Source organism: Prosopis cineraria, unplaced genomic scaffold (genome assembly GCF_029017545.1).
Source record: "Prosopis cineraria cultivar Desert tree isolate PC_DT_omini unplaced genomic scaffold, ASM2901754v1 PC2, whole genome shotgun sequence".
Taxonomy (NCBI): Eukaryota; Viridiplantae; Streptophyta; class Magnoliopsida; order Fabales; family Fabaceae; genus Prosopis; species Prosopis cineraria.
Window position 1 is genome coordinate 23,240,153 of NW_026555333.1, and position 27,156 is coordinate 23,267,308.

At 30.9% G+C, this 27,156-nt stretch overlaps 1 protein-coding gene and 1 pseudogene across 1 annotated transcript; both read right to left on the bottom strand.

Annotated features, from left to right (window-relative positions):
• Positions 1–19,141, bottom strand: LOC129302650 (uncharacterized). Its single transcript, XM_054941559.1, has 11 exons — positions 18,863–19,141; positions 18,651–18,820; positions 6,185–6,289; positions 6,014–6,095; positions 4,789–4,972; positions 4,660–4,712; positions 4,396–4,563; positions 2,766–2,846; positions 2,476–2,643; positions 1,403–1,531; positions 1–363 (listed from the first exon to the last, which is right to left on the bottom strand). Exons 1-11 carry the CDS (start codon positions 19,139–19,141, stop codon positions 196–198), a joined length of 1,587 nt encoding a protein of 528 aa, XP_054797534.1. The 3' UTR covers positions 1–195.
• Positions 19,142–24,986: 5,845 nt separating this feature from the next.
• On the bottom strand, positions 24,987–26,873 carry LOC129304253 (cytochrome P450 71D10-like; annotated as a pseudogene).
• Between the last annotated feature and the right edge of the window lie 283 nt (positions 26,874–27,156).

Genomic DNA, 27,156 nt, shown 5'->3' on the forward strand with positions numbered 1-27,156 from the left:
TCTCACAAAAATACGTAGCCATACTCATAGTGAATTTTACTAAAAAATTGTGCTTGACATATTCACGTATTTATTAATATCGTTAGTGACAAGTAGTGCCTAAACGAGAAAACTAGTGCCCGAGGAGAAGCAATCATAATGCTTCACATGGTAAATATTTCATCTTTGTTCAAAATGAAGACAATGAGATCCCACTCATCCAGTTCTTTGTCCAAGAGATTCGGACTCCTCCTTATCAAACCCACCATCCTCATCATTCATTCCTGGGGTCATGGCATCATCAGCTCTATCCTGATCAGTCACTTCTCTGGTTGTGGCGACTTCAGCTCGACGTAACAAACGACCATGAAGAAGATATCCGGCCTACGTACAAAAACATCATAAAGCTATTAGCTCATGTTCAAAATCTATTAAATGCATCAACGTGCAAGACATAATATGACAATAGAGCAGGTAGTTGTTACCAAATTCTCGATCAAATAATGACATATGGATCTTTACAACCCAGGACCAAATGAAGAGATCTTTCAAATGTGTCCTTTCATGTTACGTTCTTACCCAAAAAAAGAGGATAGCAAACACTTACGGAACTTTTACACTATGTCCAACATAGTATTCCAACACGGAAAACTCATACTTAATTTACTTGTTTCCAATTAAATTAAAACATGTGGATCTTTTATAAATTATTTATTGACAAAATTAATTTTTTAATCCTTCAACTTTTAATTCACTTGTAATTCAGTCTCTCAACTATGACTCGCTGCAACTCAGTACCTCAACTATAACTCGCTGCGATTCAATCCCTCAACTTTTGATTCACCTATAACTCGGTCGTTATTTTTAAACTTTTTTAAAAAAAATTCTTATCAAATAAGAGGGATAAAAAATGCTTATATATTATTTTAAAATATCCTTCTCTTGCTCATTGATGTGAGATATAAGCTAACATGAAAAAAAAAATTAACAAAAGTTAAGGGACTAATTTGTAAGTAATTCAAAAGTTGAGGGACTAAGTCATAGACGAGTCATGGTTGAGGAACTGAGTCACAATAAGTTATAGTTTAAAGACTGAGTTACAAGTGACTTAAAAGTTGGAGGACTAAAGAATTAATTTTTCCTTATTTATTCTATAATAAATTCTTGTTATTAATTTAATTAACTTATTAAGATCAACTTGTCATGATTTGATTGAATTTAAGTATATTAAATATACAAGTTTAAGTACATAGTCTTACTCCATCACAATACAATCATACCATCATTAAAAGAAGCGAATGAGAAATGGAAGTGAATAATTATGTAAATTTATCATCAGAATTTAACAACTGAATCAAGAAAAATTTAAAATATTGCCAAACTGAATTATACAGCACTTGGCCAAAATGTTACGCAAACTTACCTTCAGAACAGCAATAATAGTGCCCGGAGGCTGGGAACTAACAGGAAATTGGATGATGGCTTCATGCCTATCTGGATTATAGAGCTCCTGCTTAGAATTAATTTTTTCCAAACCAATTTTTTCAAATACCTGAAAGCAAAAGCAGCATAGGCTTATGCACTTTCCACTATAAATGAAAGCACGAAACTTAATCACACAGTAATAGACAATATAAGTTGCAAAGATTTCTTCATAGGCTAATAATTTAATTTCAATAAGCACTTTATGGATCTGGCAAGTGACTAAGTGTAATGTTATAACAAAAATAAAGGTTCATCTAATCTGTATGACACACAAAATTTTATATACAACATAATTATTGAGAGGATGTAGAGCACTTGTAACACCAAGGGCTCCAAAATATTATATTTTATTATGTAGCCCATAGCATTGCCAAAGCTGCATGAAAATGTATCACTCTAATTGAAAAATGTAATTGATAACAGTTCACAAATAATCAAACTCATAAAAAGAAAAATCGTAACATTATAATCATTCATAGATCGCTACATCAAGTACTTGAATCACAGAATTCATCCACATCTAAAAATGTTTGAGTCTAAGCTTCATCCTAAGATAAGTAAACCAAATCCTTTATTTCACCAAATGCAAAAATCATAAAGCAATTCATCAACTAACTCTTCCTCTTTGGGGTTAACATTTGCTCGTCAGCCAATTCAAGAGAATAAGAAGATAGGATTGAATGGCTCTCTTTTCATGCTCCTCATATGGTTCTTGAATACTAAATCATTCTAAATTGATTGTCTAAAGATGGATCATGTGACCTTCAGCGATGTCCTTTGCAAAACCAATTCAATTGTTGCCTTATTTTTATGCAATGCCTGGGCATGAGCTACATCTACATATAGCACAGCCTCAGTAAAGCCATATGAGAGTTGCAAGCCTACACATCTGACGTAGTGCTGGTAACCGTGGCATTCAAGAGCTAAATCAAAATATCAATAATTAATATGCATATACTATACCATCCTTGACTCAGAACTACACAGACAACACATAGTAGAGCATTGTACCTCGTCAAGTTGTTTCTCAGTAATTTCAACAGCTTCTAGAAGTGTTTTAAGGATGGGTACAGCTTCCTCAGACTTCTTAAATGCATCAATACTCAAAAACTTATCCTTTGCAACCGAAGAAGCCCTTCCCAAATTATTTGCCACGTCTACCAAACTTTTTGCAAATTTCTGCAGCACAACAATCAGGTAAATTTACCTTCAGAACCGGATAACTGAATCAAAGCAAACTTTCAATATAAGCAAACTGAATAATATTTTCTTCATCAAATGCCTGGAGGTTGGGAACTAACTTGAAGTTCGAGTATGGCACCATCTCTATCTGGACCACAAGGCCCACATTCAGGATCAAATTCATCACATTTTTTAACCACCTGCTAGCAAAAACAGTATAGGTTTATGTACTTTCACTATTCCTCTAGATTTGGGAAGCATGTTACTTTCAATCATACAATGATGTAAAACACAAGGGCCATTTGGTCACATACATCAAGAGATAATGTAATGTAAAAGTTTTTCCATTATCACACACAGAATTTGATTGCATTTTTTATGTGGTAATCAGCTTTACATTATGAAGCCTGATTACATCTAATAGTGTAATCCCCTATTTACATCCAACTTTAGGTTGAAAAATTACATAGCACTGTAATCCTTGCTAGAAAGAACTGAAGTGTCCTCTATTCTCCTTCCTCCTCCATCACCACCCACCACCCTCTGCCACCACCAGCCATCGTTTGCCACTGTTGACCACCATCTATTACTACTGACAATTACCCACCACCGCCAACCATCATTCTCTACCACCACCAACCATTGAGGGGCATTTCATTCTTTCTAAACTTATTTTTGTTTAATTTAAAAATAAAAATAAATTGATTCACACGTCTACCAAAGAAAATTAAGTAATAGTCATCATATTTCATTACATTCATTCACATCAATTTCCTAGCAAGTAACCAAACAGGCCCCTGGGTTGCAACAATTTCCTCAAAGGCTATTGACTTAATGTTTTTTATTTGATGCTATTAACTTAATCTCGATACTCACTTTGTGAGTCAAGCAACTTCTTGAAGTGTAATTTTATAGAAGGATTGGATAAAATAAAGGTTAATCTTACCTTATGCTTGACAAAAATCAATTTTCGAATAATGGGTCATAGTTATTAATAGCATGTAGAGCACTCACAGAGCAAGGGGATCCAAAATACCACAACTCGTAGTGCATAGCATTGCAAGAGCTATATGAAGATGTAGCGCACGGTTAAAAAGAAAAAAAAGAAATTCAAAACATAATTAATAAATGAATAATATATAGAGGAAACCAAACTCTAATTTAAAAGGACCTCATCGTACTAACACAATAATCATCCATAAATTACACTATTAGGCACACGAATCAGAAAATGTGTCAATATTTAACAGCATTTGTGTCAAAGAATTATCCTAAGATACATGAACCAATTCCTCTTTACCAAAAGAAACATCATCATAATGATTATTTTTAAGCATTCAATCAATTTCCTCTCCATCTTCGGAGTCTACCATTAGAGGATGGCACTTTCCTCTTCTGGTGATCTTTCTAATTCATATGTTTAGTGAATATTAAATCATTCAATATTAAATGTGGATCAGTCAAGTGATATCCAGAAATAGCCTCCACAAAATTACTTAATTAGATATACTGTAGCTTTATATGTGGCACCTATAGCATGAAAACAGCTACATAATAGTGCTTCCTATAAAGCAGCTATAGCAGAAGCTATAACAAAGCTGCAACCTTACACACTTGATATAGCACTAGGCACCACCGCATTAGCTACAAGTTATAACTTGGGCCAAAGTTGGCTAGCTAATAATAACTATGTGATAGATCATCTTTGACAATCACAACAACAGAGACACTATACATAGAACATTTTACCTCAGCAACTTGCTTCTCAGCTCCTTGAAGACATGCATGAAGTTTTTTCAGGAGTGAATCTGCTCCATCTAACCCCTTAGAAGCATCAATTTTTGAAAACTTGTCATTTCCAACAAATGACATCCTTCTCAAATCATCCACCACATCTAGCAAACCCTTTGCAAAATTCTGCAGCATATTTGGAACTACTAAGCACAAAGTTGAAGAGGAAATATTTTAGAGGAAGGCATTTTAAGTGCAAAACAAGAAGCTAAGAAAATAGACCTCCACAACAAACTCTCTTCCGTCCCTGGAAAAATCCACTTCACTTTCTAAGCCTGAATCAGAAAAAGTAGTTCATTTAGTAACTTCCCTCTTTTAATTTAGAGATTGAGACAGATTCTAAAATATAACCAGATCCATTGGTCTGTTTTTTAGCTTCAGCCTGCCCAGAACTTCCAGCCCCAACACTAGCTTTAGCTTCTTCACTTCCATACTCCGTTCCATCAGGTTTAGGTGAGGTTGAAAAAAATAAAGCTCTTGGAGTTGAGGATGCATTTATCGCCTGATGCAACAAGTTCACTGGAACTGGAATTGTCTGGAATATCAGAAAGCATGTGCAGCACTTAATAAGAATTTGGCGGTCGATGGTTATATACCATATCAGGAATGTTTCAGGAAGATTTGCATCTGGAAGAATAGGACAACAACAATTGTAAACTACATTCTTTCATACAATCACTAACAGTAGAGAAACTAGAGAAACAAGAAATTTTTTGGGACTTACAACCTCTTCATGGATAAAAGGAAGTTATATTCATTAACCAACTAACAAATTACAATTCTTAAAACACTTAAAAAAGAGGGATGACTGAAAATAAGTAAAGAACTTGAAGACCTAATATAGTAAGATAAAAAGCTCAGCAACAATTTGTTGCATTCAACTATGAGAAGTGATGCATAAGTGTCAAATTGAAGAGTCTTCACCGATACTGCTTCTTTCTGAAGCAGATAAAAAATGGATTTTTCTAACAATTTGACTAAGTCGAAAGTTAAATAGATCATGCCCAAATGTAAAGAAGCAATATAAATTACAATGTAAAATCTAAACTACTTGCGCTGCTACATTTTAATACTGTTCTGACCACAGGGGACATAAAAGATTGGAAGCAGCAAAACGAAAATGCCTATCAACATCTATGTTACCATACAATAACACTCGCACGTCTGCTTCAGTAGTAAATTCTACGCAAAGAGAAATGAATGAGATGAGAAAACGAGCAACCAGTTGTTTTTGTATTCGCTAAACGTAATGCAAAAGTGGCACCAAAATAACTTAGCATACACAGAAATACGAATTGGAATTAAAAATAGATTATCACTTTTTGTGAACATCCTAAAACCCTAGTAAAACCTTTCAGCACAAAAAGTGCGAGAAATTACATTTTCACCGGATTCTAGTAGCGTACTTTGTTGGGAGATTAAAGAACAAGGGAATAAAGATTGCTAGCAAGCCCTGTCACTTGATTTCAGAACATGAACATATAGATTTTACAGTAATCCTGAAACCCTAACAAAACCTTCGCCAAAAAAATAAAAGCACAAAAGACCAGCATTTCCACCTATTCTAAATACGTACATTTTCGGGAGATTGAAGACCATAGGAAGGAAGATGTGGCGAGTGCGATGCAGAGAGAAGCCTGTAGCTCCAGCATACATTCCTGGCGATGCGGGAGAAACCCCTAGTGACAAACATGGCAACAGAACTAGAGAAGAATAGCAGTAGATAGAGAGGCAAAACGTGGAAGACCTGAAAATGAGAATCGCAGAATCACAATACGGAATTGAGCGCAAGAAGTGAATGTGGGACGCGAAAGCAGAGTCACTAGCAGAGCATTTGGGCCAGCTTGATTTCCTACATTTTCAAAAGTTTTTTTTTTTTTTTATTGTTTTGAAACTTACAAAGATAAAAAAAGGGTTAAAATCATTTTTCCCTTTCAACCATTCATGGGGTTGGTATCCTAATTTTTTTACACGGATATAATTTTACTTTCATAAGAAAATTATGCATAGTTTTCATGGGGTAAATTTATTTATAAATAACTTCTACAAAATTAAAAATAAATATATTATATCAATTAAATAATTTATAATTACTTTATCATTAATTTATGACTATTATTTTAACTTTTATGGTTATAACTTCACCTATTTAATAATTAAACTAATCATACATTATAAATTTAATATTAATTGTATACAATTACTCCATCAATAATTTATAATTATCACTTCCATATTATATAACTATAATTTTATATATCTAATAATTAAACCAATCATACTTTACTAACAAATTTTAACACTAATTATTTACCACTATCTCATTAATAATTTACAAGTATTACTTTAATATTTTACAATTATAACTTCAATATTTTTAATAAGGGCAATATTGTCTTTGTACACTAATTTAAAATTATATTTATATCTCAAGGGACTTGACTATAGTTTCTAAACTCCATGAAACTTATTTATAAATAAGTTTGCCCTACAAGATCTATATGTAATTTTTCATGCTTTCAATATTTGAAAATAGTGCATCCAGTCACCAAAAAAAAAATTAAACTTTGATAATTAGTTAGCTAAAAATTACAAAAAAAAAAAGACTTTAAAAGTTATAGAAAATGATTCATGAAATTGCAAGTAAATACTCTATAAAAAAATTAATATCGATATAGTCCTTAAACTAATATTTGGTCAAAATCTTATTTGACTTTTTATATAGGTAAGAAATAGCATTTGTATCATGTTATTTATATATAATTTAGAGGATTTAATTTATTTTAATTTTCTCATAAGATGCTTATGTGTAATTTTATAAGTCACTTTCTAATGTTTGAGGTCCTTGTTTTGTTATTTTTTAATGAAAGAATTATATATAGATTACATGGAGATGACTAATTTACAAATAAGTCCAGTGAATTTCAAAAATTACAATAAAATCCTTTGAAACTTGAGCGTAATTTGATATTGGGATAGAAAGATAATAATACTCCTATTAAACATATATACATTACATTAGTTAAATAATTTACAATTACTTCATCTGTAATTTATAACTATAACTTTAATTTTTTACAATATTGATTTCATATATTCAATAATTAAATTGATTAATTTAACTATTGGATATGTAAAGTTACAGTTATAAAAAATTAATGAAGTAGTTTTAAATAATTAATTAATGTTAAACTTTGTTGGTATCATATGATTGTTTAACTATTAGATATGTGAAGTTATGATTGTAAAAAATTAAAATTATAGTTGTAAATTACTGATAAAATAACTATAAATTAATTATTTGTTTGATGTAATATATGTTTTATACAAATATTATTGTCTTTATAGCTCAATTTTAAATTACACTTAGTCTCAAGAGATCTGGATATGATTTTTAAATTTTGTAAGACTTACTTGTAAATAAGACTGCTCCACAAAACTTATACTTAATTTTTTTCTTTTTTAATTAACTAATAATCAATGTTAACTTAAAAAAAAAAACGACAAAGCTTTTAGTACACTATTTTCAAATGTTGAAAGGCAAAATCATATCATATGTAATTTAGGATATTAAATATTCTTGAATGAATAATTGATGGCCAAAAATTCTTTAACCCAAGGAAAAAAAATCATGCTTGATAGTAGCTTGTGATGTATTTTAAAAAAATAAAAAATAAAATTGTTTCGAAAAACTAAAAAGCTAAAACAACTTTTTGACGTTGTGTTGTGTTTTATTTTAAAAACATAAGAAGAGAACATATAATTAAACAACTCGTTTTTTACTTTATATTATTATTATTCTTTCATTATTTTGGGGCAAGAGTTCTCTCCTTCCCCTTTCTCGTTCTCTTTCATTCTTTTTTTTTTATTATTATTATTAGATCAAGATTTAAATGGTTCAAATTCTACCTCTTATAAAAATATTATTAAAATATTAAATTTTAAAAAAATAAAAAATAATGAAATTCAAACTACTAAAATATAATATGAACTATTAAAAAACACAACAAAAACAAAACAAAATAAAATATTATATAAGAAATCAAATCTGGACCATTCAAACCTTAATTTGATTGTTAGAAATTAGGAAAAGGAAGAGAAGAGGATGAGAAGGGAAGTGGAGAGAGTTCTCACCATTATTTTGATCTTTATTATAAAACACAACTAATCACCTCATTCGAATTAAGAAAACATGATTAAATTATTAATTTTATTTAAAAATAAATAAATTTTCAATTTTACCTATACTTGAATGAAAATTTTTCATATTTACATATTTTATTTAAATAAAAATAAAATAAATTATATTGTCTCTCATAATTAATAACTGTAAATAAAAATAATATTAAAAAATTATAATTAATACCCATCAAGTAATTTTTAACAAGCATCATCGATCTTTTTTGAAATTGAAAGGTTTCTTGTAATAAGCATTAGAGTGTGTGCTTCTAAAATTATTGTTGTGGTCTTGATGACATTTCTCATCGTCCAAGAATATCCAGCTTTGAATTTCGTTTCGCCTTTCGCCAATACTTTTTAAGTATTTCTTCGATCTTGAGGGTGCTAGCAATGAGAGAGTTTTCTTGAGCCAGAAATGCGACATCTGACTTTGTGAATCATTATTTGATAATGGAAGCCATCTTAAGTTTTACTGGGAGCAATTAGAGATAAGAAAGACTTGAAAACTCAAGTTCAACCTAATTTTGCTTGAACTAGGTATTTCTAGAATTTTGGAATAATTTCAAAAATTCATAATTGATTATCGAAAATTATGATTGACCTCAATCTTGTCTTCGTCTAAATCTAAAACAGGCCTTTATATAGGAAAAATATCAAGCTAAACTTTGATTGAGCTATTTAACACAACTCATTCGTTAAAGTAAATGTCTCTCTCTATTTTGCCCTTTCCATTTTTTTTTTCTAATTTCTTGTGTTAGTTTTGAAAATTCATATCTTGGACCATACTTATTCAATTTAGGTTATCTAGAACTTATTATTCTCTTCATTAAAAAATATAAGATATTTTTTAAGAAATTAAATATTTAAAAATATAAGGCATTTTTAATCTTTCGAGATATAATCATTGCCTTTTTTTTAAAAGTACCCTTATTAATAATGACTTTATATTTATTATAGAGTATTTAATAAGAATAAATATAAAAAGATAGGATTAGTTAAAAAGTAGTTAACTACTTTATTAAAGGATGAAATTCGATTAAAAATGTTTTATATTTTTAAACGGAAGGAGTATAAAGCCCAAGGTGTCCTCTGTAAGAGAAAAATATATCACTTGACTTTTGCTTCTCCCATTATTACATTTTAATAAATCTTCAAAACTACTTAGAACTTGTTTGGATTGACATTATAATCAATTTTGGAGCTCAAACAATCAAATTTTAGAATAATTATCTAAACAGTAAAAAAATTGATAATTAATTATTGAGCAAGAATTACATTTTGAAATAAGCTCTAGGAGATTACTTATAGATTCAGATTTATCATTAAATAATATATTTTACTTCTTAAATAAAGTTTAACAAATTTAATAATATAAAATACAACTTTATCAATAATTTAATTTTGAAAAGCAATATCCTTTATGATAATTTGTATAGGTAAAATCAATTTTAGTATCTTGTGTTATAAAGTAATCAATTTTAATTAAAATTAATCATATTAATTAATTATTTTTATAATTAATTATATCCAACTAAAATCCAAATGAGTTATTAGTTTTTTTTTTTGGATAATGACAATAAAATTCCTTTAAATTATATAAATGACAATTTAATCCTTTAAAATGTAATAATTTTATTGAAGTCCCTATGGACTTTTCTATCATTAATGAATTTATATAAATGCCCAAATTACCTTTGTTAAAAATAAAATGATCACAAATTTTGTTTAAATAATCACAATTTTTCTTTTTATATTCATAATAATACAACAACAAATCACAACTTCGCATGTCAAATTGCTAATATTGCTGTAAATGTTAGAAATAACAAGTAATAATCACAAGTGTCATTTAAATAATCACAACTTTCCTTATTATATTCAAAACAATGCAATAGTAAATCACAAGTTTGCATATCAAATTCTTGATATTGCTACAAATATTGGAGATAACAAGTAATGATCACAAGTTTTGTTTAAATAATTATAATTTTGCTCTTTATGTTCACAACAATGAAATAGCAAATCACAATTTCGCATGTCAAATTCCTAATATTATTATAAGAGCAATTTAATTATTTATATAAATTCATTAATGAGAAAAAAGTTTATAGGAACTTCACTGAAATTATAATATTTTGAGAAATTAAATTGTCATTTATATAATTTAAAGAGATTTTATTATCATTTTTCTAATTTTTTGTCCTATCTTGCAAAATTCATATCTAAGTTTCTAAATTGACGTGAACTCATACTCTTTGAAAACTTATGACTTTATTTAGATGGAAAAAATATGAAACGCAACTTTAAGTTTCTAAATTGATACTGTTCATTTAATCCTTAAGACTGTCTTATTTAAGCTACGTACTAGGTCCAAATTTTAAGCACTAATTTAGAAAATTCATAACTTGAGTTATAGCTTTATAGGGATCCAATTAACATATCCAAGGCTTTTGGAAAATCATAGGATGTCTTAAAACTAGAAAAAGTAATTCAAGCCCACTCAAACAAATCTAAAAACTTTTAAGACCTAGCTCAATAAAATAATGCTTTTTTGATATTAGGGGCTATTTGGGCCGAGCCCACCCGGATTCAAATTTCGTCCAAATATTCAAATAAAAAATTACATTTAAAACATATATATAATATTAAATATTTATTAGTTATTTAAATTTTAGGTTATTCTATGCAAAGATACCGTATATTTGAGTATGTTACTATATATATTTAAAAAAATTAAAAATATTTATATTTTTATATTTTTATTATTTTTAATTTATAAAATATCTTAAAATAATATTTAAAATATATTTTGATATTAATTTTTTAATTTTGAGATCCACACATTTTTGTTTAAAAAGTTTGAGTATCCTACATCTTTTAATATTCTACAAAATATATTTTATATTTATAAAATAAAAGTAATTAATTTTAAAGTAAAAATCAAATTAAAATTAATTTAAAAATAAAAAATTGATAATTCAGGCATTCAGATCGAGTTTAATTATCTAAGCTTTTTCATAAGTTCCCAACTCAAATATACCCTATCTACCTAAATTACTAGCTCTATCTAAAACTACAAAATACTAAAATACAAATATGCTACTAAAGTTTATTCAAAGTTGCAATTAATATTTTAAAGTATTTAAAAAAGTAATTTTGCCTTGACGTGTTTTTAAAACGGTATAAATTTTCCTTGAGCTGATGTGTTGACTACACTAACTGTTTATTTTGATTTTTTGACCGTTAAATGTTTAGATGACAAACCACTGATATTTAATTTCATGTCTAAAAGTGATTTTTTTCAAAAGAAAAAAAAAAATCATGGTCACATGTTCAATTGTTTATTCCTTTGTTTTTTCTTCATCTTCCCCAACTATCATCATTCTCCTCTACAAAGATTGCCCCCAACAATTGCTATAAAAAATCAGAGTGAAATAACAAGACTGCAAACCAAAAATGAAATAACCATAATGTAAACGAAGACAAACAAAAAGCATAAATCAATCCATGGAAGTTGAAACAAAATTGAAGTGCCAGGCATTGAAGATGGGGTTCTAAAAATAGATAGCGACATTAGGAATAACTGTAAAAAAAAATCGTAATACCAAGAATCCACAGAGGGCAACAATTAAGGATCAAAGATGGGGTTCTAGATTCTAGAGGTTCAAAGCTGGGGTTGGAAGTCGTGGAATTCATGAATCTTGAGTCATGGATAAATTTACAAGCATGGAGTCATAGATTTTGAAAGAAATATCAAATAAATTTACTAGCATAGAGAAGAATTACAAGCATGGGGTTTCGCGGGCCTAGTAGAGGAAAATGATGAGAAGAGAAAGGCTAGGTAATGCTGGAGTTAGGGTTTTAGGAACGAACTTCATCTATTCAACTTGGCTTCAAATTTTGTGATACTAGCCCTAACTCCATCATCTTCAAGCTTAACTCCATCTATTACCCTAACGGTCATGATTGTACGATGCCCCAACCCAAATCTGAACCACAATTGAGTGACAGGAAATTAGGGTTTTGTTCACTGGGTTTAGTGGGTCAAGCCATAAAATATGAGAAAGTAATCGAAACCCAAATCAAAACCATCAAACCCTTCCCTTTTCGATTTCAGGTGGGGAGATAGGGTCAATGAATTGATAGAATAGGTGGGGAAGGAGGTGATGTAGGTGGAGAAGAAGACCAAGGGCCTACTCTAAAAGGTGGTTAGAGAAAATGAAGCCAAGGGCTCAAGTAGAAGATGAGCAAGAGGGAGCAGAGAGGAGAAGAAGGCAAGGATTTTTTTTTTTTAAGTTTCAGAGATCTCAAATCTATTTAATTTCTTCTTCTTCTCTCTCTCTCTCTCTCCTTTTTACTCTTTTGTTTTTTTATCTTTCATTTTTTTATTTTTTATTTTTTTTTTTTTATCTCTCTCTCTCTCTCTCTTGTCTCTAATCAAATAACTCTGATATCATATTAGATTTCTTATTTAAGTGTGTTTAAGGATAGTATACTTCACTAAAATAGCTTAAGCCATTTAGATAGATATTTCTTAAACGTATATATTTACGATATATCTTCTAATCTTTAAATTAAGACTTCTTTTATATTTTAATAATTATGCCTTTGAAAAATACTTAAAAGGCATATTTATATTTTAACCCTTATTCTTACTCTTGTGCCTGATAGTGGAATGTCCTATCAAAAATTGAGTGAATGTTTTGTTGTATTTGTATATCTCAATTTATATAAACAAGAAAAGTAATGTATGCATACCTGAAAAATCCATGAGCGCTTACTAGAGATACCTCAATCACCTCAAGTATGGATAGACACACAACCCACTAGGCCCCAGAGTCTTCAAAGAGTGCAAAGATAATGGAGTAGAAGAAAATGTATTGTGTGTTTTATGGTTATTAACTGACCGACTTATAAGAATCAGATCATTAACCACTTTATTAAATAATTAAATAATTATTTCATTATCTCTGATTTAGTCAGTTAAGAGATAGGGAGTAACTGATGGCTATTGGGTTGTGAGTTGGGCCTCTGCCCATTGGTCTCAATTATATGGTCCATCTATCATAGTCCACACAAGATTATAAGAACCAATTTGTTTGAGCTTATTAATTAATGTAAATCCATAAATAAATATTCCAACAATCTCCCACTTAGATTGCATTAATTAAGCAAGTTGTATAAGCAAGCCACAAACAAAATTCAAAAAATAAAACTCCACAAAATCATTAGATCCTATGAAAAAACAGGTGATATAATGTCTCATAATCTAAATAAAACACGAAATTTTATTTCAAACACAATTCACTAAGATAACAACATAAATCACTGATTCCTATGGGGAAACAAGTGACATGTATAGCATACCCCAATAGAATCATTGAATCCTATGAGGATACAAATGATATAGATGCATCTAACTGAACTGAGCATAACTCATAGAAGAAAACAAAGCCTAAAGAGAAATTGCAACACAAAAGGTTCTCAAACTCACACTAAACTAGGGCATTAAAGGAATTCACAATACCCATACAAGTTACATGATTTTGAAAAACTTCTACAGGTAAGCCTTTGGTCAGTGGATCTGCAAGTATCTGCGTGCCAGGAATGTGTACCACATAGGTCTAAGACTCAGTAATTTTATCTTTCACAAGCATAAGTTTGATATTAAAATGCTTTGTATGACTAGAATTTCTGTGGTCATTAGCATAATATACTGCAAATATGTTATCACAGTAAATGGTTAGAGGACTTGATATTGACTTAACTAGGCGCATGTCAGATATCAACTTCCTCAGCCATATAATGTGATGTGTAGTCTCAAAACAAGTAATATACTCAGTTTCCATAGATGAAACTGCTGTAAGTGTCTGTTTCACACTTTTTCAAGAAACAGCTCTTCCAGACAACATGAAAATGTAGCCGGTCATGGATTTACGATCATCTAGATAAGATGCAAAATCTAAATCTAAAAAGCTAACAATTTCAAGATCTTCTGATCCTTTAAAATCATAATCAGAATACCCAACAACCTCAAGAGAATTTGACCTTCTGTAAGTAAATATATAATTCTTCATACCTTAAAGATACCTCATAACTTTCTTAGTAGATTTCCAATGATCTAGATCTAGATCATTTAAGTATCGACCTAGCACTCTAATGGCAAAGGCTATATCTGGTCGAGTACATAGTTGAACATACATAAGGCTGCCAATAGTAGAAGCGTATGGTATCTTTCTCATTTTAGTATACACTAAAAGCATCTTTGGTGGATACTAGAGAGAAGGTCTCTGTGTAATCAATACTTTTTTGTTGTTGTAACCCTTAGCTACATGTCTGAATTTGTATCTATTAATGTCACCTTTAACTCCTTGGTTTGTTTTAAAGACCCACTTGCAACCCATTGGTTTAAAACCCTTTAGTAGCTCTACAAGCTCTCATACGTGATTGTGGTACAAAGAGGTGATTTCTTTACTCATAGCCTCTAACTATTCAGAAGAATGTGAGCTAGAAATAGCCTCTTGGTAAGATATTGAGTCTAAACTATCAATAGCACCTGAATCAAATTCCTATAAATACACCATGTAATCATCTAGAATAGTAGACCCGTGAACCCTTTAGGACCGTCTTGATTCAACAACCAGATCTTCATCACCCTCTAAAGGTGGTTCATCTTCAGTTTCATCTTGATCACGGCATTATTTCATTTAATATGAGGGGTTGTCACGATAGGCATAGGAAAAATATTGCTTTTTCACGTAAAGTAATATGTCTAAGGACAGAGCTCCCACTATCTAAAGCATCTTCAAAGAAATAGGCTCAGTTGGATTCAATAACCTTAATAGTGTGATTTGGATAATAGAACTTGTACCCATGAGATCCAATACAATAGCCAATAAAGAAACCATATGAAGTCTATTGTGGATTGTAAGATTTTACCTATACTTTGTAACCCCAAACTCGCATATGCTTCAGCACAGGAGTCCTTCCTTCCAAAATACAACTTATATGAAGTCTTTAGCACTGTCTTACTAGGAACTTGATTTAAAATATAAACATCAATTTTAAATGCATTACCCCACAAGAATTCTGGTAGTGATAAGTAACTGATCATGCTTCTAACCATATCGATAAGAGTACAATTTTGCCTTTCTGCAACCCCATTCTACTGTGAGGTGTCGGGCATAGTATACTGAGCTTCAATGCCATGCTCTTGAAGGTACAAAGTGAATGGCCTGGGGTTCCTACCAATCTTAGTATATCTCCAATAAAATTCTCCTCCTCGTTATATCTCATATATTTGATCAACTTGCCAGATTTTTAATTCCATCGCTACCTTAAAGGTCTTGAATGCATTAAGACTCACCCTTTTCACATAAAAATTTAATCTATCCATGACGAGAGTAATCATCTATGAAGGTGATGAAATATCTGAAACTACCTATAGCTGGAGGTGTAATAGGTCTACATATATCAATATGAATTAGGTCTAAGCTATTTTCAGACCTCTTTGTCCCTTTGATTCTAGCTCTAGTAGAGAATTTTGCCCTTATACAATCAATACAAGTCTCAAACTCTGAGAAATCAAGGTCTTGTAAGGCACTTTGCTTGGCCATGCACTCCAATCTCTCTTTAGAGATATAACCCAAACGACAATGCCATAGCATAAAGGAATTATTGTTGGGTCTTTGACACTTATGCCAAATGGCAGCATTGATATAGAGATTAGAAAGTTCAAGTGACCAATCATTCAATTGATATAAACCATATAGCAAGGAAGCACAACCAATATTAATGGAATCAAAACAAATATCAATTTTTTCATTTCCTTAGAAGAATGAATAGCCACAAATGTTCAATGTAAAACTTAAAATTAAATTCCTCTTTGCAGAAGGTACATAAACAACATTGTTTAATTTTAAAACATGACTAGAATTTAAATACAAAGAAATACTTCCAATGCATTCAATTGATACCTTGCTCCCTACTATGCCAAAGACCAACCTTTATACCTTACTTGGAACTTTCTGGTTTCTTAACCCCTGTAGAGAATTCACAATATATATAGTGACACTAGAATCTAGCCATCATGATTTAAAGAAAGTTTCAATGGTGTTAGATTCAAAACAAACTAGAGCTAGAAGGGTAGATTGAAGAATTATACCTTCACTTTCTTATTTTTTTCTTCAGTTTGAAGCAATTAGCTTTAATATGACCCGGTTTCTTGCAATAATTGCATAACCCCTTAAAGGGTTTCTTTCTCAACTTTTCACTCTTATCACCATCCTTCTTAAAAGTTGGATTATTTGGCTTTAAGGCCTCATACTTCTTCCCCTTTTCTTATACGACCCTCCAAATTTGCTGTTAGAGCCATGAGAAACATAGTTTACTGAGTGAGAGAAATTCTTTTTTATATCTTTCTCTTCTTGAGTTACTATTGATATCATCTAGTCAACAGACCATTCAGCTTCTTGTGAGTTGTATGAAGTTCTCAAGAATGCGTACTCCAATGATAGTGATTAAAGAACATGGTAAGCTAAGGTACTTTCACCCAAGTCAATTCCATATGATTTAAGCTTGTTATAGTAATGACCAAGCTTTAAAATATGCTCCCTAACACTAGAAACTTCGTCATATCAAGTATTGTCAAGAAGTGACAAATAGTATTTTTTTGAGTCTTGTCAATCTTTTTATATTTGTTACCAATAGCTTTTAAGTATTCCACTATAGTATCCTTTTCAAAATGTTGTCCCTAATTTTCTTTCAATTGTGTACTTGATAATCACTAAACAAATCCAGTTGGACTTATTCCATTATTTATGGAAGGCCATTGCAGAAGCACTAGACTCTGAAGAGGGATCCGTAGGCTTGGGTTTCTTAGAGCTAAATCTTTTTCAGAAATAATCAGATATATATTCAAGGACTCTTTCCAATCATCATAGCTAGTCCCATTGAGAGCCTTCAGAAGGATAGTTGCAAAAGAAAAAACTAAAATCGCAAAACAGAAAATGGGAAATGTTAATTATGCGTGCACAACATAATTATAAAACAAAATTCCCTAACAAGAAATTATCAATTATGCAACTATAATCATACACCAAGAATGCGCAAATACTATAAAGATTTAGCTTATACAAAAGTTCATGCAAAATAATGTATTAAATATTTCCATACCTATAGGGTACAACAAATATCTAGTACATTAAAAGAGTGCTATTAGCCTATCTTCAAAATCAACCATCAAAAGCACATCAATAAGATCATATCTATAGGGTATGTCCATTATCAATGTTACAAGTTCCTAAGCATCATCAATAATTCACAAAGTCATAAATTTTATGACCTTAGGACAAAACAAAATAATTTTAAAGTCCTTCAGGTCTTTTAGGAATTAGAGAACAAATTTGGGATTTAAGTAGAATTTTGAAAAGTGTTCAGGGGTAAATAGGTAATACTGGAAGAGATTTGAGTCAAAATTGCAATTCTAAAAGTTAAGGAACTGAAATATAATTTCAAGAAATTTATTGGGGTTATGGTAGAAATTCTAGAAATTATGGGCCGAAGGAGGTAATTCTATCCTTAGATCAAAAACGTAATTAACAGAAGTAAATATTTTTTGTTGTTCCACTATTCTAGGCCCATATGATTTAGGCCCAGTACCAATTCATTAAATGAATCACACTTAGCCCACCAAAACTACCTCTTTGTTTTTTTTTTGTATTACCCGATTTCATTTAGGCCCAACACTAGAAATCAGATCCTTAGGACTTGATTTCTAACCCGCTCTTTTTTCTCTAAATGCCACGAACCATAAAAGCGTGGAGAATTGTGCCAACAACCAGGTGAGTAGCGCACGATCATGATGCTGACACCTTCTCCAGATGCCGCGAGCTACAGAGACAATTGAGACCATGTCGAAACTATAAAGTAGTGATCTCCACACCAACAGCTAGGAGAAAGCATCTTCGATGACCAAACAATAGTTTTTGAAGTCTCAATGTCAGCTCCTGACTATACTTCAGCCCATCTCTAACGATCCCGATGACACTATCCTGCAAACATAACGGACGTGAACTGCAACAATGGCAGCTATACCCTGTGAATCTGCAGCTTTTTTCTGCCAATGTGAACCAGAACCATGGGTGCGAACTAGAAAGCTTCTGGCAGCCTTTGAAGTTATGCCTTTGGTTTCTCCTTCCCTATGCTATGAAGGACAAAAATCATGGGAGAGCGATGCTGCAACAACGCCATGAGGAAGGGAAGACGACACCGTGAACCATACAGCAACATTCTTGATGAGTAAACTACTTCTAGCGATATTGCAACTGCCATGTCTACCATCCAAAGATCCTGAAACTCTCTCTGGTGATAACAGAGCCTTCGTCGACCACAAAGCTGGAATCTTCGGTGGCTGCTTCCGCCGACTGACAGTGGTGAACACAACAGCAATATTGGCTACAGCAAATATTTTGCAGCAAGGATCTTGCAGCGGCAACAACTCATAGCAAAGAAGGTGAAAGTTCATTTAAAACTTGTTTCCGGTGAAGTTTGATGACGATGAGGCCAAAAAGAAAAGAAAAACGATAGAAATTCACAAAAAACAAATTTATATACACAAAATATCTGAGGATCTTGTCTATGGTTTCTTCACAAATATGACAAGATATAAACCAAAATTCTCAAACTCAAATCTCATATTCATACTCTTCTTCAACAACAAAGATATAAGAAGAATTATTAACATATAAGCATGAATATCTATCAATATATATCATCATACACATAAAAAGAATTGGGATATATAAATTAATATTTATAACTAGGCTCTAATGCCACGTGTTGTATTTGTATATCTCAATTCATATGAATAAGTAAAATAATGTATGCGTACCTGAAGAATCTATGAGGTCTTACTAGAGATACCTCGATCACCTTGAGTATAGATAGACACACAACCCACTAGACCCCAGAGTCTTCAGAGAGTATAGAGATAATGGAGTTGAAGAAAATGTATTGTGTGTTTTGTGGTTATCGACTGATCGACTTATAAGGATCAAATCAGTAACTGCTTTATTAAATAATTATTTCATTATCTCTAACTTAGTCAATTAAGAGATAGAGAATAACTGACGACTACTGGGTTATGGGTTGGGTCTCTATTTATTAGGTTCACTTGTGTGGTCCACCTATCACGATCCACACAAGATTATAAGGACCAATGTATTTAAGCTTATTAATTAATGTAAATCCATAAATAAATATTCCAACATGTTTCTCCCCCCAGAGTCTTTTGTTTCTTTTTCATGTTCAAGCCATGAAATTAAGTGGATAAAAATAATCACTAGCTTCTTTCATCTTTATATGAAAATATAAATGCACTCTTACTGATATTTATTTTAAGTCACTTAATAATTCATCTTCCTACAATTCTACTTTGATCAGGACAACTAACTTGAAGGAAACACTTACTTTTATTATCATGGATTCACCAACTTCTAGTTTAATTTAATATTTATCCTATTCATTTCATGAATGGAAAAGAGAAGGCACGGTTAGTTTTTTAACCCACCTTTCCCAATCTTTCTGGCTAGAATTTTACAAAATCAACCTTAATTTTTATGGTTGATATATTTTCTAAAATATCTTACATGGTAATTTATCCTAAAAAAAGTAATTTAATTTGAATTATTATTTTAAAAAACATGTGTACATTGATGAAATATATGGGTGAACAAATAATTTATTTTATTAACATAATTGTTATTAACAAAAGCGTGAAAGAGTGATATTTTCTGCTTTTTCTTTATTTTTGCAGAATAAAAATAACAAAACATCTAAAAGATATATTAGTTTTTTTAAAATTTTTAGGAACAATTTTTAACTTTTTGTTTTTCAAAACAGAAAATATATTTTTAAACAATTTTTTTTAATTTTTTTCAGAGCAATTGCCAAACATAACAAGTTTTCAATTGAACCAAGCGTTTGTTGGTTCAATTAATTCTTATTGTTTTTTTTTTAAATGGAATGACATGGCATAACTATGTGCTCGATTTGACGATTTGTTAAGGAGAATATTGGGTTGGGCTCGCGCATTTGGCTCGCTCGCCTAAGTGCCGCGACAAATTGTCCAAATGCTTGTAATTTTATTTATTTATAAGTAATAATTTAACAATTATTGAGTAGCGTGGTTCTTGCCTCTAGGCATTCGTTGGGACTTGGAAGTACAAAATGAGTCATGTTATTAATAAATTGTGATTTGTAGGGAAAGTTTTACTGAGGACCCTTGGATTAGACAAAATAAAAAAGAAAGCATTTGAATTTTCAAAACTTCACTATAATTTTAGGGCATTAAATTGAAATTAAAATTTAGTGAAAAATGACATTGTCCCCACTTTTTTGCTAGTAATTCAGTTGAAATAGAGCATTCTCTCACCTTGGAGAGTTATCGATTTGAGTGACGGTACCACTCTTGCTTTAGACGAGCTTTTCATGTTGCCAATAAGACAACAAAGCTCCCAGTCAAAGAACAAGATCCAAGAGAACAAGAGCAACCACCTCGTCTATGTGCTTTTCCAATCATTTATCTTTTGTTTTAGTCTGCAATAAAGGATTCTGAGGGAGATGATAAAGAACAAGGGAAGAAGAAATTAACTAAATTTTATTGGACCATATCTTAAATTTTGTTTATTTCCATACTAAATTTTGTTCATCGTTCATTTCCTTGAAATGGAATCGCTACATTATATTAACCATATTATAAATCAGAAAATAAGGAGAGATTCATGATTAGAGGTTGCATTTTTTTTTTAAGTAGTGTTACGAACAAGTCTAGTAGGCAAATGAACAACATTTAGTAGGAAAATTAACAATAATTTGCAAGCAAATGAACAACAATATATTTGAATGACTTGTTTGTGACTCTAATGTGTGTAGTTCATTATATTGTGGATTGTTATTAATTTCTCTACCTCACTTATTCATTACAATATTGACTTAAAAAAATTTTAAGTGTTGGTTTCATATCAGTAGAACATGCTCATATTGATAGGATTTCATGTTTGAATGACTTATTTATCGCCCTTGTGTGTGTGGTTCATTACTCTATAAACAATTGTTAATTTTGCTACCTCACTTGTGTGTTACAACACCAACTTGAAAAAATTCCAAGTCTTTGTTTCATATTTGAATCACTTGTTCGCAATCCTACTGTGTGTGGTTTATTACCTTATGAAATATTATCTATTTTCCTATCTCACTTATTTGTTACAACACAAGCTTGAAAAAATTTCAAGTGTTAGTTTCATACAAATAGGGTTTCATGTTTGATCACCAAAATCAAATTCCTTCTAAAACTCTGTCGAGGGAGATTCTTAGATAGAAACTTTGGCGATGAAGGGGTTGTTGATCTTCAAATGCCTTAGTTCAAGTCTTGGAAAGAAGTTTGGGAAGCTTCGCTACGTGTATCATCCAACAAAAGCTAATGATTCACGGTAACCTCAAGTCAAAAAAACATCCTTTTAGATCACAATTACTGGCCATAGATCTTGGATTTTGATTTTCACCTTCTCTTGAATCTTACTGCTAGCCAACAAATGCTCAAGGCCTTGACCTCTTAGGATTATCGGCCCTACATTTGATTTTAGTACGTCCTTTAGCATGAAAAGAGGCAAAGACAATTTTGTCATTTCTCACTAAATTTTAATTTCAAATCAGTACCTTAAATTAGCAATGATATTTTAAAATTCAAAGGCTTTCTTTTATATACGTATGGTTAAGAGGTCTTCAATGAAATTTTTTCTAATTTGTATTTAAGAGGATGTAACTTCATGTTTTGATTTCTGTTTTTTAAAAAATACTTTTTACTTTCAAAAATAAAAAAATATTTGGACAAGTATTTTAGATTTAAATATTTTGAAAACCGTTCTATTTTTTGTTTTATCTTTAAAAATGAAAATATTTTAAATTGTTTTCTTTTTTGCCTTTCAACTACTCTATATTATACTAATGCAAATTATTTTTACCTACAACCAATTATTATTGTAAATCATCACCATGAACCATTGCAGATTATCACTATCAACCTATTTTAACTCTAAAATTGTTTTCAAGTTAACATGATTAAACAAATTTTCATTTTGTTTTATTCAAAGACAATGTTTAAAAATTGGTTTACAAAATATTTTTAAAAACAAAAAAGAGAGAGAATAAAATCAAACAACCTTTACAGCTTGTTTGGTTTTTATTATTTTTTTTAAAACTACTCTCTTCATAAAAAGTGTTAAAGCATTTTTTGTGGAGTTAGATGTTAAAAATGTAAGGTATTTATAATCTTTCGAGATGTAATCATTACCTTTTTTCTAAATAGGAGCATAACTTTATATTATTGTAGGGTGTTTAATAAAAATAAATATAAAAAAAAGTTTGTTCAAAAATAGGTAACTACTTTATTAAGGGATGATATTCAGTTAAAAATATTTTACATTTTTGAACGGATAGAGTATTTATAATATAATTTTTAAAATTATTTTTCAAAACAAAAATGAAAAAATATTTAATTTCACTAATTTTGAAAATAAGAAAATAAAACATAAATAATTTTAAAATGTTTCTATGTTCATTTTTAAAAACAAAATAGAAGTTTCAAAAAATTAAATTCAAAGGACTATTTTTAAAAATAGAAAGCAAATAAGTCCTTAATCTTTTTTAGTTTTCTAACTTTATTTTTTTTATCTATTTCATTTTTTAAATAATTATTTAATTTTTATTATTTGACGAAGACATAAGCCCTGTTTGGCCCATGTCAGACGTGCTTCGCGAAGTGACTCGTTATTTATTAATCCCGGATGACGTATTTTGACCGCTTTTGGAAATTTACAACTTTGGTGGATAATGCCCTTTGAAATGAATAATTGAATATGGTTTATACATAACATTTGCCACTTGGAAATAATGATAATCAAATATGGTATTTTGGTAAAAAAATAAATAAATAAATAAATAAATAATAAATAAATATATATATATATATATATAGCATATCACCTGAAAATTGCCGCAGTGTGAGAGAATGGATGATTGCCGCCACCTAGACGATGGTCCGCGGAAATAATTTTTCTAATTAATATAACATAATACATTGATATGATATTACGTTAATAATAAATGATCGAACAGCAAAAATTAAATTAGTATTTAAATCATTATTTCATTTTTCATATATTGATTAATTCTTTCTGTAAAAAAAGAAAAAGAAAAACAAACTCGTCCTATTCTTATTCTATTTTCTATTTAAATGATATTTCTTTTTCGGTGAACAAATGTCTCATGAATATTCTTATTCAGTGATAGTAATTAATTAGTCGCCTTCAAAAAGAAAGACATCCAGTTCGATCACATTGTTAAAACTGATTTGGAAAAAAAAAAAAACATGGGCACATAACTAAATAACTATACTCTAAAATATAATGGTAATTATTTGTTTATTTTGTTGCAGAGTTGAGTTTTCTTAGAATAAACACATAAACATAATATAATTTTCGTGAAATAGTAACGTTTGATTAATGTCTTGGAAAGCGATTAACCGAATATGTAACTAATCAAGAAGCTGGCATTTTTACTATACAACTCATCCTATAAATAAAATGAATTAACTCATTCAATAAACAAGAGATAACGAATTTATTTTTCATCAAATTAGATTTTCTATGGAGATCTTTTTTAGGTGAATTAAACAATAATTTGTTGGAATTTTCTCACAATCAATTGTGATTTTATATAGTTGTGAACAACAGGCTAATTTTATTTTTATGATCAATTTCGGGAAGCAAGTCGAACTAACCAGATAATTTATGAATGATCATGGGATCATATTTTGGGTTCAGTATGTGTAAACTCATTCATATGGCTAAAAGCAGGCCCATAATGCGAGATTTTAGAGTTGTGACAGGGAGTGTGAATGGTAAAGAAAGCTCTAGTTTGCCAATTTTCGGAGGTTCATGTAATCACAGCGTTTATTTTTTTTTATTTTTTCACATTTGTGATCATGTCTTCAATAATTAAGTATACTTTTGGTGTTCTAAAATTATGTAACCTCAAATATTGTTTCTAACATAATGTTAAGAGACAATTTAGACTTTCGAAAGTTCATACTAAAAGAGTAAAAACTCGAATAGAAGAATTTTTTAAATTTATAAACTTTATTTCACTTGTGCAAGATTCTTATAAGATTTATAACGCATAATCTAAAGTATGTCTCCTCATTATTTTGAGGTGAAATTTCATGGGAGCAAACTATTTTTGAAAATAAGTTTAATTTCTGCATAAGTAGTAAACAAGAAAAATAGTAATATGAAGAGATTAAATTAAATAACTTTTATAACATTGTCCATAAAAAAACATAATACTAACGCGTAGAGCCCTCCCTCTACTGGATGCTCTAAATTAATCGTCCATTATTATTGCAGAAAAATATATAGCTTCTAAAAGGCCAAACAGCCTCTTATTGTTCCACTAAGGCAATAAAGCTAAGGGCAATATGCGATGGGAACTAAGCACAGGTCATTTTTTCTTCTTATTGCAGCACCAAACATCTCAGTCATGTCCAGGTCTTCATGCTCTTCCTCATTAGGAAGTTTCCAATCGAAATGATAAAGCAGATTTGCTGCTATCAATTCTAAAACTTGCATAGCAAATGACATTCCAGGGCATATCCTCCTTCCTGCACCAAATGGAATGAACTCAAAGTTGGTGCCTTTGAAATCAACTGAGCTGTTAATAAACCTCTCAGGCTGAAACTTCTCAGCTTCATTCCAGTACTCAGGATGCCTTCCAATGGCCCAAGCATTGATGATCACCGTGGATTTGCGAGGTATCTCATAGCCATTGATCTGACAAATCTCACTATTTTGTCTTGGAAGTAACAAAACAACAGGTGGGTGTAACCTTAAAGTTTCTCGAATAACCGCGCTTACATATTTTAATTGATAAAGTTCTGATTCATCCACGTATCCTTTGTTTCCATAGACTTTTCTCACTTCTTCTTTTGCCTTCTTCATTACTTGTGGGTTTTTTATCATTTCTGCCATTGCCCACCCATTGTTGTTGCTGCTGTTTCAGTTCCACCAACGAACATGTCCTGAAATTATGTTGGTTCCATGATTAATATTAAAATCTAATTGCCTTATCTCCAATATATATTACATGTCCCAGTCTATACAAATATAAGTCAAGATGTCCTGAAAATGGATCAATGCATGATTAACAATAAAAATGTCAAGTGCCTACGTCATCTACTTTGATGTCCCTATCTATGAAAAGACAAGTCATCAAAGAGTTACTTAACATACAGTTATTGAAAACTAACGCATACCAAAATGACAGCTTTGATGTTGTCGAGTGTCAAGGGGATTTCAAAATCATTCTCTTTTTGAACTCTGAGAAGAACATCAACGAGATCCTCCTCTACTTCTCCCATATCTCCAACCTTCTTTTCTAAGTGGTCGTTGATGATAGTGTTAAGCATCACATCAATGTCTTTGCGCACTTTTTCAGCTTTAGCTTTCTTCCCACTGATCACGCGAAGGAACTCCAAAGAAGGACAGAGATCAGAGATTGATAAGCCACCCGTAATCTGTACCCCGGACATGATAACTGGTATAATATCTTCTACGTTTCTAGTCTTGCGACCAAAGGCTGCTCGAGCAATTATAGAATTTGTGAGTGGGTAGATTTTGTTGGTGAGATTCACAACAGAACCTAACTCCTGTTCGGAAATGTGCTTCACAAAAGCAAAAAACCTCCTCTTCCCTTATTCTTCTGAATGTCTGGACCCTTTTTAGAGACAAAAGCTCCAAAGTACAAATCTTTCGGAGTTGCCTCCAATAGTTTCCATGAGGAGAGAAGGCTATGTCTGTGCTATTATAAGCCAAGGTTTCGCTTGCAAAACTTTTGGGTCTATTGGCGAAGACTATGTCATGGGTTTTCATAACCTCTTTGGCTACTTCTGGTGAAGAGACTATGAAATGGGACATTTGTCCTAGTTGAAGGTGCATTAACGGTCCGTACTTGTTTGCGAGGTCTCTAAGAGATTGATGTGGTAGCGACCCAATCTGATGAAGGTTTCCTACAAGAGGTAGTTTCCTCGGTCCTGGGGGTAGGGTTTTGAGAGATTTCTTTGAAGTTGAAAGTTTGTGGATCATGAAGAGGAAGCAAATGAAGGTGAAGACGAAGGAGTATGGAATCTGAGTCTCCATCTCTGGTCTAAGGAGATGGTAGGTGCACAGAGAAGACGAACTGGTGTGGTTTTATAGGCTAAGGGGTTGTTGGTATAGCGCTCGAATAGAATGAAATAAAATATTTGAAGTTTATTTTTTGTATGGACGGATCAAACTTAAAGAGTTAAAGGAATAGAGCAACTAGCAAAAATATAGGAGCTCATAACAAAAGTCACTTAAAGTATTGGAACCAACCATTTTATTTATATTTGTATTGTTATTGGGTTTTTTTTTACCTTGAATATATGGACACAAAAAATTTGTGTAA